Here is a 16,684-nt window from a genome sequence, read left to right as displayed (position 1 = left end):
AGTCCCAGTCTGCACCTGCAGGGGGCCCCAGAGAGCAGACCCCCCATCCTTTGTTAGATGGATATTATACTGTACATTATATACTGTACATTATTATACTGTACATTATATACTGTACATTATTATACTGTACATTATATACTGTACATTATATACTATACATTATTATACTGTACATTATATACTGTACATTATATACTGTACATTATATACTGTACATTATATACTATACATTATTATACTGTACATTATATACTGTACATTATTATACTGTACATTACAGATGGTCCAGAGGAGGTGAAGGAGACACTGGACATTATTATTGTCTAATACATAATGAAGTTGGCCATGTTTTAGTTTGAATAGTTGTATTAAATAACTGAGTATCATACAAACACACAGCTTATAGCTACAACCAAAACTTATTTCACTGAATCATATTCTTAAAAGATGACGTCTCCTTGTCACGTGGTCAATGGTGTACAGTCCTGGTCAGCTCTCTGCTGCCCCCATGTGGTCATGGCGTCACTGCAGCAGAAACGCGCCCAGTACTTTACCCTGGTTTAGTTTAATAACCCTTTAAGTCTGTATTGTGACAGTTATGAGCTTGTTCCTGTAATAGTTTTGCGTAAGATGATTGACACATTTTCAGCTCGTGGAGGGCGTGTCATGTTATTGACAGATGACTCACTTAATGAGACCAAAAGATCATTCTGGGTTTCACATATTTTTCTGTGTCAGGCCTTTTTGGAACAGTTAGTGATTACTGAGTGAGGAGGGATTGTTCAGTGAGCTATTGCTATGAAGCAGTTGTTTCCGCTCTCATCTTGTGTTTATAGGATTTACTGAAGTGTTATTAAAACACAGTACCACTAAATGTGTTACTACTATTACTATTACTACCAGCACTACTTCACTGCATTGTCTGACAGGAGGGAACACAACCGTGACATTGGCTCGACTAAAATAAAATAAAATAAAAATATAAACACATCTAAATATTTGAATATGTGAAAATGAAGGATTTATTAATAAATTTAGAAAGCTGGAACAGCGTTCTCGTTTCTATTCTCTACTTCTGTGTCAATCATAACATAAGCTTGTTGTTTTTTAGCACAGTTTCTCGATTCATTACCTTCACTATCAGCTGAGCGGAGGCAAGAGCAAACACCAGCGCTCTGATGTGCCACAGTGACCTACAGAAGAGGAGTGGACACTGCCAGACAGAGCAGACAAGAGGCTGGACCATGTGTGCACCAGTTTAACCATTAAGCTCAGTTACTGCATCGTGTAAAGTTTTACTGCTTTAACTCAGAACACGCTGTCGATCCAAAGCATTTGTCTCTTTCTTTCTGTGGAAATGTTGGAGAAACTTGTTCTCTTGGGTTTTGTTGCTTCGGCTCTGGCCCAGGATCTCTGCAGACCAGGTGAGCACTCATAATACTGTATAAGTCTAATAATACTGTCAGTTTAGTCATTATAAGTCTAATAATACTGTATAAGTCTAATAATACTGTCAGTTTAGTCATTATAAGTCTAATAATACTGTATAAGTCTAATAATACTGTCAGTTTAGTCATTATAAGTCTAATAATACTGTATAAGTCTAATAATACTGTCAGTTTAGTCATTATAAGTCTAATAATACTGTATAAGTCTAATAATACTGTCAGTTTAGTCATTATAAGTCTAATAATACTGTATAAGTCGAATAATACTGTCAGTTTAGTGATTATAAGTCTAATTAAAGCCGCAAGCGGCATCCAACGGCCCTCGCGGGCCGCCGGCCTTCCGACTCTGCTCTCTGCATTTTACAGAGATGGCGCTAACGCGCCGTCATTGTCTGAGAACTAAGACAGCGACACATTGGACATGTACAACGCTGTGCTTAACCAGTGCAAATGAACACAAATGTCGGTCGAGACCGTGACACTTGGAATAAAAATATGGATAACTTTTGATGCCCCGCTTGTGTAGATGATTTTCCCCAAATATGAACTTGATCAGGTATTCGCCCTAGGAAGAGTTCGTTAAAGTGTGAAGCGTAAAAATGTGGTCATTTTAGAGATTTCGCTGTTTTCCCATTTCTGACATATATTTGCGGGTCCGCCACACAGATACCGTAGCACATAGAATCAAAATATGGATAATTTTTGATGCCCCGCTTGTGTAGATGATATTCTCCAAATATGAACTTGATCGGACAATCGCCCTAGGAGGAGTTCGTTAAAGTGTGAAGCGTAAAAATGTGGTGATTTGAGCGATTCTACGATTTTCCCATAAGGATAACATGGGATGTTTCTGTCATCGCTACGGTTACGCCGTACAAAATATGACTTTGGCTCTCATACTTTTATGATCAGGATGGCAAATTAGAATTTTTTTCAAAATATCATGTCATTTGGAAAAACTCTATTGTTTATAGGCCACTCTGAAGGCCAAATAGTCAGAATTCTGGGAAACGTTTGCGGCTCCGTCGCACAGAGACCGTAAAAGTTATCCTTAAAATTTGGATAACTTTGGATACACCACTTGTCTAGAGGACGTACACCGATTTTGAGGTCGGTGGGCAAAACGCACTAGGAGGAGTTCGTTAAAGTGTAAAACATAAAAATGTGGTAATTTGAGAGATTTTGTGGTTTTCCCATAGGGATAACATGGGAGGTTTCTGTCATCGCTACGACTACGCCGTAAAAATTTAGGCATTTTTGTGATTGGCTTTTGTGATCGGGACGGCAAAATAGAATTTTAGGTAAAGTTTAGACAATTTTGGTAAAACTAATTTTTGACCTTCAATGTTAATTTAAAGGTCACTCTGTGAAGCATAAAAATGTGGTCATTTTAGAGATTTCGCTGTTTTCCCATTTCTGACATATATTTGCGGGTCCGCCACACAGAGACCGTAGCACTTAGAATCAAAATATTGATAACTTTTGATGCCCCGCTTGTGTAGATGATATTCTTGAAATATGAGCTTGATCGGGCAATCGCCCTAGGAGGAGTTCGTTAAAGTGTGAAGCGTAAAAATGTGGTGATTTGAGCAATTTCGCGATTTTCCCATAGGGATAACATGGGAGGTTTCCGTCATGGCTACGGCTACGCCGTAAAAATTAAGGCATAAGTTTGATTGGCCTTTTGCTCGGGACCCCAAAATAGAATTTTGGGCAAAGTTTAGAACATTTGTGTAAAACCAGTTTTTGTCCATCAATGTTCACTCAAAGGCAACTCTGTAGGGGGCGCTATCGCGCCCATTTCAATTTTGTCATGCTAAACTGGTCCAAACTTGAAAGTTTAACAACTGATTCAAATTTGGTCCTAATCGGACTCGTTTTGATCAAATGGGAGCAATTTTTAGATCTGCAATATTCCAAAATAAGTTGTCCAACTTTGCGGCTGCGCCGCACACAGACCGTAAAAGGTATCTCAAAAAATTGGATAACTTTAGATGCCCCACTTGTCCAGAGGACGTACGCCGATTTTGAAGTCGGTGGGCAAAACGCCCTAGGAGGAGTTCGTCAAAGTTTGACGTGAACAAAATGGCTAACACAGCGTGTTTTCATTTTCAAAGGAAGATGGCGGCCATAGGGTAAGTCTGGGGGCGTGACCACAATGATTTTTTTTGTTTGTCCTCACGAGAGGAATGCGTGTCCCGAATTTCGTAGCTTTACGTCAAAGTTGACCTCGGGGCGTCTCCCATAGGCGCAATGTATTTTGACTTTTGTCGGTGGCGCTGTCGCGCCATTTTTTAACGAAAAAAAAAATGGCCCAGAAAAAATTAAATTTTTCGCCGATTCTGAATTTTGGGCAAAGTTTGGTGAGTTTTTGAGCATGTTCAGGGGGTCAAATTAGAGTTCAAAGCGATGAAGAACAAGAAAAATAATAATAATATTTTTAGCAAAAACAATATAGCCGTTTCCACTATAACAACAAATTATACATCGTTTGAAAGCTCTAAGCCTTCCCGATGCCGCCATGGGGTGGAATCATCATTACGAGCGCTTACGCGCTCGTCACTCCCTATTCCGTCGGGATGCCCCGCCCACTCCCCATAGACTTCCATTGATTTGAGCAGATACAAGCATGGCCCATGCCTGCGGCATGGATTCTCGCGTACGGGACGATGCCAGGAGGGTTTTTGGAGGAATGCAGCGCTTCGCGCTGCTGTTGTCAACAATTAGTGAATGGGCTACGCCCATTCACTAATTGTTGACTATTTCTGTCATAGCAGGAGTAAGTATGCATGATCCATGCCTTCGGCATGGGCTAGTTCACTGTACTTGCCAGGGGCGACGGGGCACCAAACATGCGGGCTGCGCCCGCATGTTTGGTCAGACAGTTGCAACGCTGCCTTCGGCAGCGTTGCGGGAGCAATAGGCCCTACGCCCTGCTGGGGCTCGGGCCTAAATATAGCCGCAAGCGGCAATGATCGGCCCTCGCCACGCCACCGCCACGCCGCAAGAGGAGGGGGCGCTAACGCGCCCCAATTGTCCTTTTATTACGCCTACTGCTGAATCTGTGACGCTGTCACATCTTCTCCCCTTTGTTTTACCATCAAAAAGCAATTTTATTTTGAATTCTTGGCACAATGTGCGGCTTTGCCGCACGGACACCGTGACTCTTTGAATAAAAATGTGAATAACTTTTGATGGTCCACCCCTGAAGATGAGTCTCACCAAATTTCAGGTTAATATGTCTAACGCCCTAAGAGGAGTTTGTGAAAGTATAAAGTGTAAACATGTTCTGGCCATTTCCCCATTGGAATAACATGGAAGGTTTCGGTCATCGTTACGGCAACGCCATAACAATTATGACATGGCTCTCATTGACTTTTTTGATGGGGATGCTAAAATTGAGTTGTGTGTCAAATTTCATATAATTTCGCAAAACTAAACATTTAACCTCCATATAAAATCTGTAGGGGGCGCTGTGGCGCCAAATGAATTTATTTCACTTCAAGTGGGTTTAGGGCAAAGAGTTTAACAACTGATTCTAATTTGACGCAATTCGGACTTTATCTGCGCAAACGGCAGAAATGTAAAATTTGGGAGATTTCTGAAATTCTAGCTAAAGTTTGTGGCTTCGCCGCACAGAGACCGTGACAGGTATCAATGTAATTTGGATAACTTTTGATGTCCCACTCCTCAGTAGCATTTTCACCAAATTTCAGCTTTTTAGGGCCAACGCCCTGGGAGGAGTTCGTAAAAGTACGACGTTTGGAAAAACTCCGAAGTCATGTTTAGCCATTTTTGAAGCAATATGGCCGACATTTGGTTGGGCGGACGGCGTTGCCGTAATAATATTTTTTACTTCTCTTGTCACCATCTACCTCTGTGCCAAATTTCATGATTCTACGATCAGATTTTTTTTGGGTCATTTCCCATCTCTCAATGCATTTTTGGTACATTTGGGGGCGCTGACGCGCCAATTTTTTTTATTTTAGAAAAGGGAAATAGCCAGAATGTAGAGAGGCACGATTTTTAGAGGTGTGAACATTTTTGTGACTTTTCGTCAATGTTCACTGGGTGAAAAATAGGGGGGTTGGTCCCGAGAAGAAGAAAGAAGAAAGAATAATATTCCGATGCGAAAACAATGTTTCCCATTTTTCGAATATCATAAGCTATACATTTTCGGAAAGCGCTTGCGCTTTCCTACCTCATGGTGTGGGTCCCTGGTCACTGACGGGTACTTTCGTTAATTTTGAGTGGGCTCCGCCCACTTTGTGTTTTTGGCCCTCTATACAGTAATAATGTTAAATTTTTGCATTACATGCTTATATGCACGGAACATGCAAGAGATGGGGAACGTATTCGTGAGCTACTTAGCGCAAATGAGTGCTTTATAAAGTGCTCGTTTAGTGCGCACTTTTGCACGGGCTTCGCCCGTTTACAACGGTAATGTTCCATTTTCCTACTACTAATTAGTATGCACGGGGCGTGCATGAGTGAAGGAGTGCGTTAGTGAGTGTTTGGAACTGGGCGAGCGCTTCGCGCTCGATTTCGTGCGCACTACGTGCGCACTTTCGCAGCCGTGCTTCGCACGGCCTTACGAGATTAATAGGCCTCTCGCCAGCTTGTGGCGCTCGGGCCTAATAATAATATTTTTAGCAAAAACAATATAGCCGTTTCCACTATAACAACAAATTATACATTGTTTTAAAGCTCTAAGCCTTCCCCATGCTGTCATGGGGTGGAATCATCATTACGAGCGCTTACGCGCTCGTCACTCCCTATTCCGTCGGGATGCCCCGCCCACTCCCCATAGACTTCCATTGATTTGAGCAGATACAAGTATGGCCCAAGCCTGCGGCATGGATTTTCGCGTACGGGACGATGCCAGGAGGGTTTTTGGAGGAATGCAGCGCTTCGCGCTGCTGTTGTCACGAATGAGTGAATGGGCTACGCCCATTCACTCAGTCTTGACTATTTCTGTCATAGCAGGAGTAAGTATGCATGATCCATGCCTTCGGCATGGGCTAGTTCACTGTACTTGCCAGGGGCGCATGTTTGGTCAGACAGTTGCAACGCTGCCTTCGGCAGCGTTGCGGGAGCAATAGGCCCTCCGCCCTGCTGGGGCTCGGGCCTAATAATACTGTCAGTTTAGTGATTATAAGTCTAATAATACTGTCAGTTTAGTGATTATAAGTCTAATAATACTGTCAGTTTAGTGATTATAAGTCTAATAATACTGTCAGTTTAGTGATTATAAGTAAGGCTTTTAGTTTGATTTCATTGGTGTTGAACTTGTGAAGAATGTGGTTTAATCTTTAAAGCGATTAGCGGCAGAACTCAAATATTTGTTCTGTTGCCTCCGGCTCTTTCACTTGAAAACACAAAGCTTAAAATGAACATTACAAAAGGCCCTAAATTAAAGTGGATGTGAATGTGCTTTATGATTAAATCTTCACAAATATACTTTTATTAAAGTTACTGTAGTATATATTTCCCGTACAGTTAGTACTAATTGAATATGTGTGTTTTGTAGATGCTCCAGACGCCTGCAAAGTACGACTGAGCATCAAAACTGCTCTGGGAGCTCAAGCCGTGAGTTTATTCTTATATTTCAATGACTAAACTGTTTCTCATCATGATTCTGGAGTGTACTTTAAAACTTTAATGCTGTTATGAAAGTACTAATACTTTAATACTTCACGTGCCAGTGACTGAGGACACATCTCTTTTATTGTAGTACACGTGGAACGACAATGAGCTTTTCCTGTTCCGGGCCACGATGGCCTTTGCCATGAGGAACTACTTTTCTGGACAAGAGTTTAAGTGAGACACTTTATCTGAGGCTTTGATTCATGTTTATGTTTCATGTTTATGTTTCATGTTTATGATTCATGTTTATGTTTCATGTTTATGTTTCATGTTTATGATTCATGTTTATGTTTCATGTTTATGTTTCATGTTTATGATTCATGTTTATGTTTCATGTTTATGATTCATGTTTATGTTTCATGTTTATGTTTCATGTTTATGATTCATGTTTATGTTTCATGTTTATATTTCATGTTTATGTTTCATGTTTATTATTCATGTTTATGTTTCATGTTTATGTTTCATGTTTATGTTTCATGTTTATGATTCATGTTTATGATTCATGTTTATGTTTCATGTTTATGTTTATGTTTATGTTTCATGTTTATGTTTATGATTCATGTTTATGATTCATGTTTATGATTCATGTTTACGATTCATGTTTATGATTCATGTTTACGATTCATGTTTATGTTTATGATTCATTTTTATGATTCATGTTTATGTTTCATGTTTATGATTCATGTTTATGTTTATGATGCATGTTTACGATTCATGTTTATGTTTATGATTCATGTTTATGATTCATGTTTATGATTCATGTTTATGTTTCATGTTTATTATTCATGTTTATGATTCATGTTTATGATTCATGTTTACGATTCATGTTTATGTTTATGATTCATGTTTATGTTTCATGTTTATGATTCATGTTTATGTTTCATGTTTATGTTTCATGTTTATGATTCATGTTTATGTTTCATGTTTATGTTTCATGTTTATGATTCATGTTTATGTTTCATGTTTATGTTTCATGTTTATGTTTTATGTTTATGTTTCATGTTTATGATTCATGTTTATGTTTCATGTTTATGTTTCATGTTTATGATTCATGTTTATGTTTCATGTTTATGATTCATGTTTATGTTTCATGTTTATGTTTAATGTTTATGATTCATGTTTATGTTTCATGTTTATTATTCATGTTTATGTTTCATGTTTATGTTTAATGTTTATGATTCATGTTTATGTTTCATGTTTATGATTCATGTTTCGTGTTTATGTTTCATGTTTATGATTCATGTTTATGTTTATGTTTCATGTTTCATGTTTATGATTCATGTTTATGATTCATGTTCATGTTTCATGTTTATGATTCATGTTTATGATTCATGTTTATGTTTCATGTTTATGTTTCATGTTTATGATTCATGTTTATGTTTCATGTTTATGTTTCATGTTTATGTTTCATGTTTATGATTCATGTTTATGTTTCATGTTTATGTTTCATGTTTATTATTCATGTTTATCTTTCATGTTTATGTTTCATGTTTATGTTTCATGTTTATGATTCATGTTTATGTTTCATGTTTATGTTTCATGTTTATGTTTCATGTTTATGATTCATGTTTATGTTTCATGTTTATGTTTCATGTTTATTATTCATGTTTATCTTTCATGTTTATGTTTCATGTTTATGATTCATGTTTATGTTTCATGTTTATGATTCATGTTTATGTTTATGTTTCATGTTTATGATTCATGTTTATGATTCATGTTTATGTTTCATGTTTATGTTTCATGTTAATGTTTATGTTTCATGTTTATGATTTATGTTTATGTTTCATGTTTATGATCCATGTTTATGTTTATGTTTCATGTTTATGTTTCATGTTTATGATTCATGTTTATGTTTCATGTTTATGTTTCATGTTCATGATTCATGTTTATGATTCATGTTTATATTTCATGTTTATGTTTCATGTTTATGATTCATGTTTCATGTTTATGATTCATGTTTATGTTTATGATTCATGTTTACGATTCATGTTTATGATTCATGTTTACGATTCATGTTTATGTTTATGATTCATGTTTATGATTCATGTTTATGTTTCATGTTTATTATTCATGTTTATGATTCATGTTTATGATTCATGTTTACGATTCATGTTTATGTTTATGATTCATGTTTATGTTTCATGTTTATTATTCATGTTTATGATTCATGTTTATGATTCATGTTTACGATTCATGTTTATGTTTATGTTTCATGTTTATGTTTCATGTTTATGATTCATGTTTATGTTTCATGTTTATGTTTCATGTTTATGATTCATGTTTATGTTTCATGTTTATTATTCATGTTTATGATTCATGTTTATGATTCATGTTTACGATTCATGTTTATGTTTATGATTCATGTTTACGATTCATGTTTATGTTTATGATTCATGTTTATGTTTCATGTTTATGTTTCATGTTTATGTTTCATGTTTATGTTTCATGTTTATGATTCATGTTTATGTTTCATGTTTATGTTTCATGTTCATGATTCATGTTTATGATTCATGTTTATATTTCATGTTTATGTTTCATGTTTATGATTCATGTTTATGTTTCATGTTTATGATTCATGTTTATGTTTATGATTCATGTTTACGATTCATGTTTATGATTCATGTTTACGATTCATGTTTATGTTTATGATTCATGTTTATGATTCATGTTTACGATTCATGTTTATGTTTATGATTCATGTTTATGATTCATGTTTATGATTCATGTTTATGTTTCATGTTTATGATTCATGTTTATGTTTCATGTTTACGATTCATGTTTATGTTTATGATTCATGTTTATGATTCATGTTTACGATTCATGTTTATGTTTATGATTCATGTTTATGATTCATGTTTATGTTTCATGTTTATTATTCATGTTTATGATTCATGTTTATGATTCATGTTTATTATTCATGTTTATGATTCATGTTTATGTTTCATGTTTACGATTCATGTTTATGTTTATGATTCATGTTTATGATTCATGTTTACGATTCATGTTTATGTTTATGATTCATGTTTATGATTCATGTTTATGTTTCATGTTTATTATTCATGTTTATGATTCATGTTTATGATTCATGTTTACGATTCATGTTTATGTTTATGATTCATGTTTATGATTCATGTTTATGTTTCATGTTTATTATTCATGTTTATGATTCATGTTTATGATTCATGTTTACGATTCATGTTTATTATTCATGTTTATGATTCATGTTTATGATTCATGTTTACGATTCATGTTTATGTTTATGATTCATGTTTACGATTCATGTTTATGTTTATGATTCATGTTTATGTTTCATGTTTATGTTTCATGTTTATGTTTCATGTTTATGATTCATGTTTATGTTTCATGTTTATGTTTCATGTTCATGATTCATGTTTATGATTCATGTTTATATTTCATGTTTATGTTTCATGTTTATGATTCATGTTTATGTTTCATGTTTATGATTCATGTTTATGTTTATGATTCATGTTTACGATTCATGTTTATGATTCATGTTTACGATTCATGTTTATGTTTATGATTCATGTTTATGATTCATGTTTACGATTCATGTTTATGTTTATGATTCATGTTTATGATTCATGTTTATGATTCATGTTTATGTTTCATGTTTATGATTCATGTTTATGTTTCATGTTTACGATTCATGTTTATGTTTATGATTCATGTTTATGATTCATGTTTACGATTCATGTTTATGTTTATGATTCATGTTTATGATTCATGTTTATGTTTCATGTTTATTATTCATGTTTATGATTCATGTTTATGATTCATGTTTATTATTCATGTTTATGATTCATGTTTATGTTTCATGTTTACGATTCATGTTTATGTTTATGATTCATGTTTATGATTCATGTTTACGATTCATGTTTATGTTTATGATTCATGTTTATGATTCATGTTTATGTTTCATGTTTATTATTCATGTTTATGATTCATGTTTATGATTCATGTTTACGATTCATGTTTATGTTTATGATTCATGTTTATGATTCATGTTTATGTTTCATGTTTATTATTCATGTTTATGATTCATGTTTATGTTTATGATTCATGTTTATGTTTCATGTTTATTATTCATGTTTATGATTCATGTTTATGATTCATGTTTACGATTCATGTTTATGTTTATGATTCATGTTTATGATTCATGTTTATGTTTCATGTTTATGATTCATTTTCATGTTTCATGTTTATGAACCTCGGATTCAGGAGGAGCAGAGTGGTTTTCGTCCCGGTCGTGGAACACTGGACCAGCTCTATACCCTCCATCGGGTGCTCGAGGGCTCATGGGAGTTTGCCCAACCAGTCCACATGTGCTTTGTGGATCTGGAGAAGGCTTTCGACCGTGTCCCTCGGGGTGTCCTTTGGGGGGTGCTCCGGGAGTACGGGGTCCGGGGCCCTTTGCTCAGGGCTGTCCGGTCCCTGTATGACCGGAGCAGGAGCTGTGTTCGCATTGCCGGCAGTAAGTCAGACCTGTTCCCAGTGCATGTTGGACTCCTCAGGGCTGCCCTTTGTCACCGGTTCTGTTCATAATTTTTATGGACAGAATTTCTAGGCGCAGTCAGGGGTCGGAGGGTGTGGTCAGGGGTCGGAGGGGGTCCGGTTTGGGGACCACAGGATTCCATCTCTGCTGTTTGCAGACGATGTTGTCCTGATGGCTCCATCAAACCCGGACCTGCAACATGCACTGGGACGGTTTGCAGCCGAGTGTGAAGCGGCTGGGATGAGAATCAGCACCTCCAAATCCGAGGCCATGGTTCTCGACCGGAAAAAGGTGTCTTGCCCTCTCCAGGTGGGTGGGGAGTCCTTGCCCCAAGTGGAGGAGTTCAAGTATCTCGGGGTCTTGTTCACGAGTGAGGGAAGGATGGAGCGTGAGATCGACAGGCGGATCGGTGCAGCGCCTGCAGTGATGCAGTCGCTGCATCGGACCGTTGTGGTAAAGAGGGAGCTGAGCCGAAAGGCAAAGCTCTCTATTTACCGGTCGGTCTACGTTCTGACCTCACCTATGGTCATGAGCTTTGGGTAGTGACCGAAAGAACAAGATCGTGGACACAAGCGGTCGAAATGAGTTTCCTCCGCCGGGTGACTGGGCGCTCCCTTAGAGATAAGGTGAGGAGCTCGGCCACACGGGGGGAGCTCGGAGTAGAGCCGCTGCTCCTCCACGTCGAGAGGAGCCAGCTGAGGTGGCTCGGGCATCTGTTCCGGATGCCTCCTGGGCGCCTCCCTCGGGAGGTGTTTCAGGCATGTCCCACCGGGAAGAGGCCCCGGGGAAGACCCAGGACACGCTGGAGAGACTATGTCTCTCGGCTGGCCTGGGAACGCCTCGGGATCCCCCCGGAGGAGTTAGAGGAAGTGTCTGGGGAGAGGGAAGTCTGGGAGTCCCTGCTCAGACTGCTGCCCCCGCGACCCGGCCCCGGATAAAGCGGCAGAAGATGGATGGATGGATGTTTATGATTCATGTTTATGTTTCATGTTTATGTTTCATGTTTATGATTCATGTTTATGATTCATGTTTATGTTTCATGTTTATGATTCATGTTTATGTTAATGATTCATGTTTATGATTCATGTTTATGATTCATGTTTATGTTAATGATTCATGTTTATGATTCATGTTTATGTTAATGATTCATGTTTATGATTCATGTTTATGTTTATGTTTCATGTTTATGATTCATGTTTATGATTCATGTTTATGATTCATGTTTATGACTCATGTGTATGATTCATGTTTATGTTAATGATTCATGTTTATGTTTCATGTTTATGATTCATGTTTATGTTTCATGTTTATGTTTATGTTTCATGTTTATGATTCATGTTTATGATTCATGTTTATCATTCATGTTTATGATTCATGTTTATGGTTGTGAGGAATGTTCTGTATCATAAGCTTCTGAATTATTCCAGTGTTTCGAACATCGAGGTGTGTGCGAGGACAGAGCGCGTGTCCTTCTGGTTTGTGGTGACCTCAGTGAACGACTCTCGAACTCCAGTTCTGAAAGAAGATGTGGAAAGTGCCATAAGGTCATTCTCAAGTCACAAAGAACATATTTAATACATTTAGAGATATATTCATTTCATAACTAACAGGGAAAATCAATGCATTGTTAACTGACCGGGCAGAGGGACTGACCGGGGCAGAGGGACTGACCGGGCAGAGGGACTGACCGGGGCAGAGGGACTGACCGGGCAGAGGGACTGACCGGGGCAGAGGGACTGACCGGGCAGAGGGACTGACCGGGGCAGAGGGACTGACCGGGCAGAGGGACTGACCGGGGCAGAGGGACGTTCATATATAATACAAACATTTTCATTCATTCAGTCGCGGGTGACTTTGGGCCTTAGGTGGGTGACTTTGGGCCTTAGGCGGGTGACTTTGGGCCTTAGGTGGGTGACTTTGGGCCTTAGGCGGGTGACTTTGGGCCTTAGGCGGGTGACTGGAGCCTGTCCCAGTGTCTTTGGGCCTTAGGCGGGTGACTTTGGGCCTTAGGCGGGTGACTTTGGGCCTTAGGTGGGTGACTGGAGCCAGTCCCAGTGTCTTTGGGCCTTAGGCGGGTGACTTTGGGCCTTAGGCGGGTGACTTTGGGCTTTAGGTGGGTGACTGGAGCCTGTCCCAGTGTCTTTGGGCCTTAGGCGGGTGACTTTGGGCCTTAGGTGGGTGACTGGAGCCTGTCCCAGTATCTTTGGGCCTTAGGCGGGTGACTTTGGGCCTTAGGCGGGTGACTTTGGGCCTTAGGTGGGTGACTGGAGCCTGTCCCAGTGTCTTTGGGCCTTAGGCGGGTGACTTTGGGCCTTAGGCGGGTGACTTTGGGCCTTAGGTGGGTGACTGTAGCCTGTCCCAGTGTCTTTGGGCCTTAGGCGGGTGACTTTGGGCCTTAGGCGGGTGACTTTGGGCCTTAGGCGGGTGCACCCTGGACAGTGGACAGTTTCCTGCTTGTTATCACCGGCAGCTATTTTTTTAATGATAAGAACATTTATTTTACATTTATTTACAGAATCTGAATCAAATGTTATTTAATTCATCTTAAATGTAGATGAACTCACTAAACTCTTCACCGAAAGTGCATCTGGCACAATAATGGTTATTATTTCTGCTCAATGAGATAAAAGACAATAATTATACTTTACAAATGATTAAAAGCAGCACAATAATAAAAGTGAGTCTCTTTTGTCTCTGATGTTCCAGACTCACTGTGAGCGTCTCTTTGTGTCGTGTGGATCGTTCTTCCTTTGGCCTTCCGTCTTTTCTCCGTCTTTTCTTTGTCTTTTCTCTGTCTTTTCTCTGTCTTTTCTCCGTCTTTTCTCTGTCTTTTCTCTGTCTTTTCTTTGTCTTTTCTCTGTCTTTTCTTTGTCTTTTCTCTGTCTTTTCTCCGTCTTTTCTTTGTCTTTTCTTTGTCTTTTCTCTGTCTTTTCTTTGTCTTTTCTTTGTCTTTTCTTTGTCTTTTCTCTGTCTTTTCTTTGTCTTTTCTATGTCTTTTCTCTGTCTTTTCTTTGTCTTTTCTCTGTCTTTTCTTTGTCTTTTCTATGTCTTTTCTCTGTCTTTTCTTTGTCTTTTCTTTGTCTTTTCTCTGTCTTTTCTTTGTCTTTTCTTTGTCTTTTCTCTGTCTTTTCTCTGTCTTTTCTCTGTCTTTTCTCTGTCTTTTCTTTGTCTTTTCTTTGTCTTTTCTTTGTCTTCTCTCTGTCTTTTCTTTGTCTTTTCTCTGTCTTTTCTTTGTCTTTTCTCTGTCTTTTCTTTGTCTTTTCTCTGTCTTTTCTTTGTCTTTTCTTTGTCTTTTCTTTGTCTTTTCTCTGTCTTTTCTTTGTCTTTTCTATGTCTTTTCTCTGTCTTTTCTTTGTCTTTTCTCTGTCTTTTCTCTGTCTTTTCTCTGTCTTTTCTTTGTCTTTTCTATGTCTTTTCTCTGTCTTTTCTTTGTCTTTTCTCTGTCTTTTCTCTGTCTTACGTTTGGTGAGATGCAGGACCAGGCAGAGGCAAAGGCAGAAATGTCAAGATTATTCAGTCTAAATTTGTGATTCTTCAGATTTACAATTAAACTTCATCTTCATCTGCTGCAACAGTGAGCAATTTCCATTCAATCTAATTTGAATTTAAAACGTTTTTTTTTATCTTGCAGTTTATGTGACAATATCATGACTTATTCATGATAATTGTGGTTTATTAAACTTTGAAAATGAAAGATAATGAAGGATTTCACTGTTAGTTGGTCACAGTGTCAATAAACATGAATAATTGTAAAATCATGATTTTCTTATCGATCAGAACATTAAAAATGTATATCACATCCTTTGTTAGAAAATGAATAAACTATTCAGCAATAACGACCGTCCTCTTTCCTTTGATTGTCTTCAGAAAGACTCAAAGGAGACGGAGGACGTTCAGGCTCATCTTTATTCCTCTTCACGTATAATAGAGACACTGACTCGTGACCTTTGAGGCTGAATTATGATATGATAATGTTTCAAATGTGATAATGTGTTGTTTTGTCCGACAGGAAGTCCAGGAACCGTCTCAACAGTGCGTTCCTGCTCACGGACCAGACTCTGGAGTTCCTGGGGATCCCGCCCACACTGGTCACTCCGGTCGTCCCTGCCACTCAGCCCTGGCTCATCGTGTTTGGGGTCGTCATGGGACTCGTGGGCGTCGGCCTCGTCTACTTCCTGGTGTCTGCTGTTGTCCAGAAAAAACGGTAACCATAGCAACCCTGTAAAGCATGTTTTCACTGAAGGATTAAGTCCTTCATGTGATTTTTGTTGTTTCAGCAAAAAGAATGAAAAAGCAGCAGCTGAAGCAGAAGAAGCCGGAACAAGTTCAGAAAACGGACTCGTTTATGAAAATACAGACGGGATTTACAACAGGTCCTTTTCAGACGAGGAGAAAGTCACAGAAATGTAACAGAAATGTAACAGAAATGTAACAGAAATGTAATAGAAATGTAACAGAAATGTAACAGAAATGTAACAGAAATGTAACAGAAATGTAATAGAAATGTAACAGAAATGTAACAGAAATGTAACAGAAATGTAATAGAAATGTAACAGAAATGTAACAGAAATGTAACAGAAAGTAACAGAAATGTAATAGAAATGTAACAGAAATGTAATAGAAATGTAACAGAAATGTAACAGAAATGTAATAGAAATGTAATAGAAATGTAACAGAAATGTAACAGAAATGTAATAGAAATGTAACAGAAATGTAATAGAAATGTAACAGAAATGTAATAGAAATGTAACAGAAATGTAATAGAAATGTAATAGAAATGTAACAGAAATGTAACAGAAATGTAATAGAAATGTAACAGAAATGTAACAGAAATGTAACAGAAATGTAATAGAAATGTAACAGAAATGTAACAGAAATGTAACAGAAAGTAACAGAAATGTAATAGAAATGTAACAGAAATGTAATAGAAATGTAACAGAAATGTAACAGAAATGTAATAGAAATGTAACAGAAATGTAACAGAAATGTAATAGAAATGTAACAGAAATGTAATAGAAATGTAACAGAAATGTAATAGAAATGTAACAGAAATGTAATAGAAATGTAATAGAAA

At 37.6% G+C, this 16,684-nt stretch overlaps 1 protein-coding gene across 1 annotated transcript; it reads left to right on the top strand.

Annotated features, from left to right (window-relative positions):
- Positions 1-1,340: 1,340 nt before the first annotated feature.
- cltrn (collectrin, amino acid transport regulator) lies at positions 1,341-16,020 on the top strand. Its single transcript, XM_072438753.1, has 6 exons — positions 1,341-1,427; positions 6,982-7,040; positions 7,186-7,271; positions 13,038-13,154; positions 15,620-15,814; positions 15,888-16,020. Exons 1-6 carry the CDS (start codon positions 1,361-1,363, stop codon positions 16,018-16,020), a joined length of 657 nt encoding a protein of 218 aa, XP_072294854.1. The 5' UTR covers positions 1,341-1,360.
- The last annotated feature ends 664 nt before the right edge of the window (positions 16,021-16,684 follow it).

Source organism: Eucyclogobius newberryi, unplaced genomic scaffold (genome assembly GCF_026437365.1).
Source record: "Eucyclogobius newberryi isolate DKJ021-1_F unplaced genomic scaffold, fEucNew1.0.hap1 SCAF_9, whole genome shotgun sequence".
Taxonomy (NCBI): domain Eukaryota; kingdom Metazoa; phylum Chordata; class Actinopteri; order Gobiiformes; family Gobiidae; genus Eucyclogobius; species Eucyclogobius newberryi.
The sequence above is the reverse complement of the archived record's forward strand: the minus strand, read 5'-3'. Positions and strand labels throughout refer to the sequence as shown.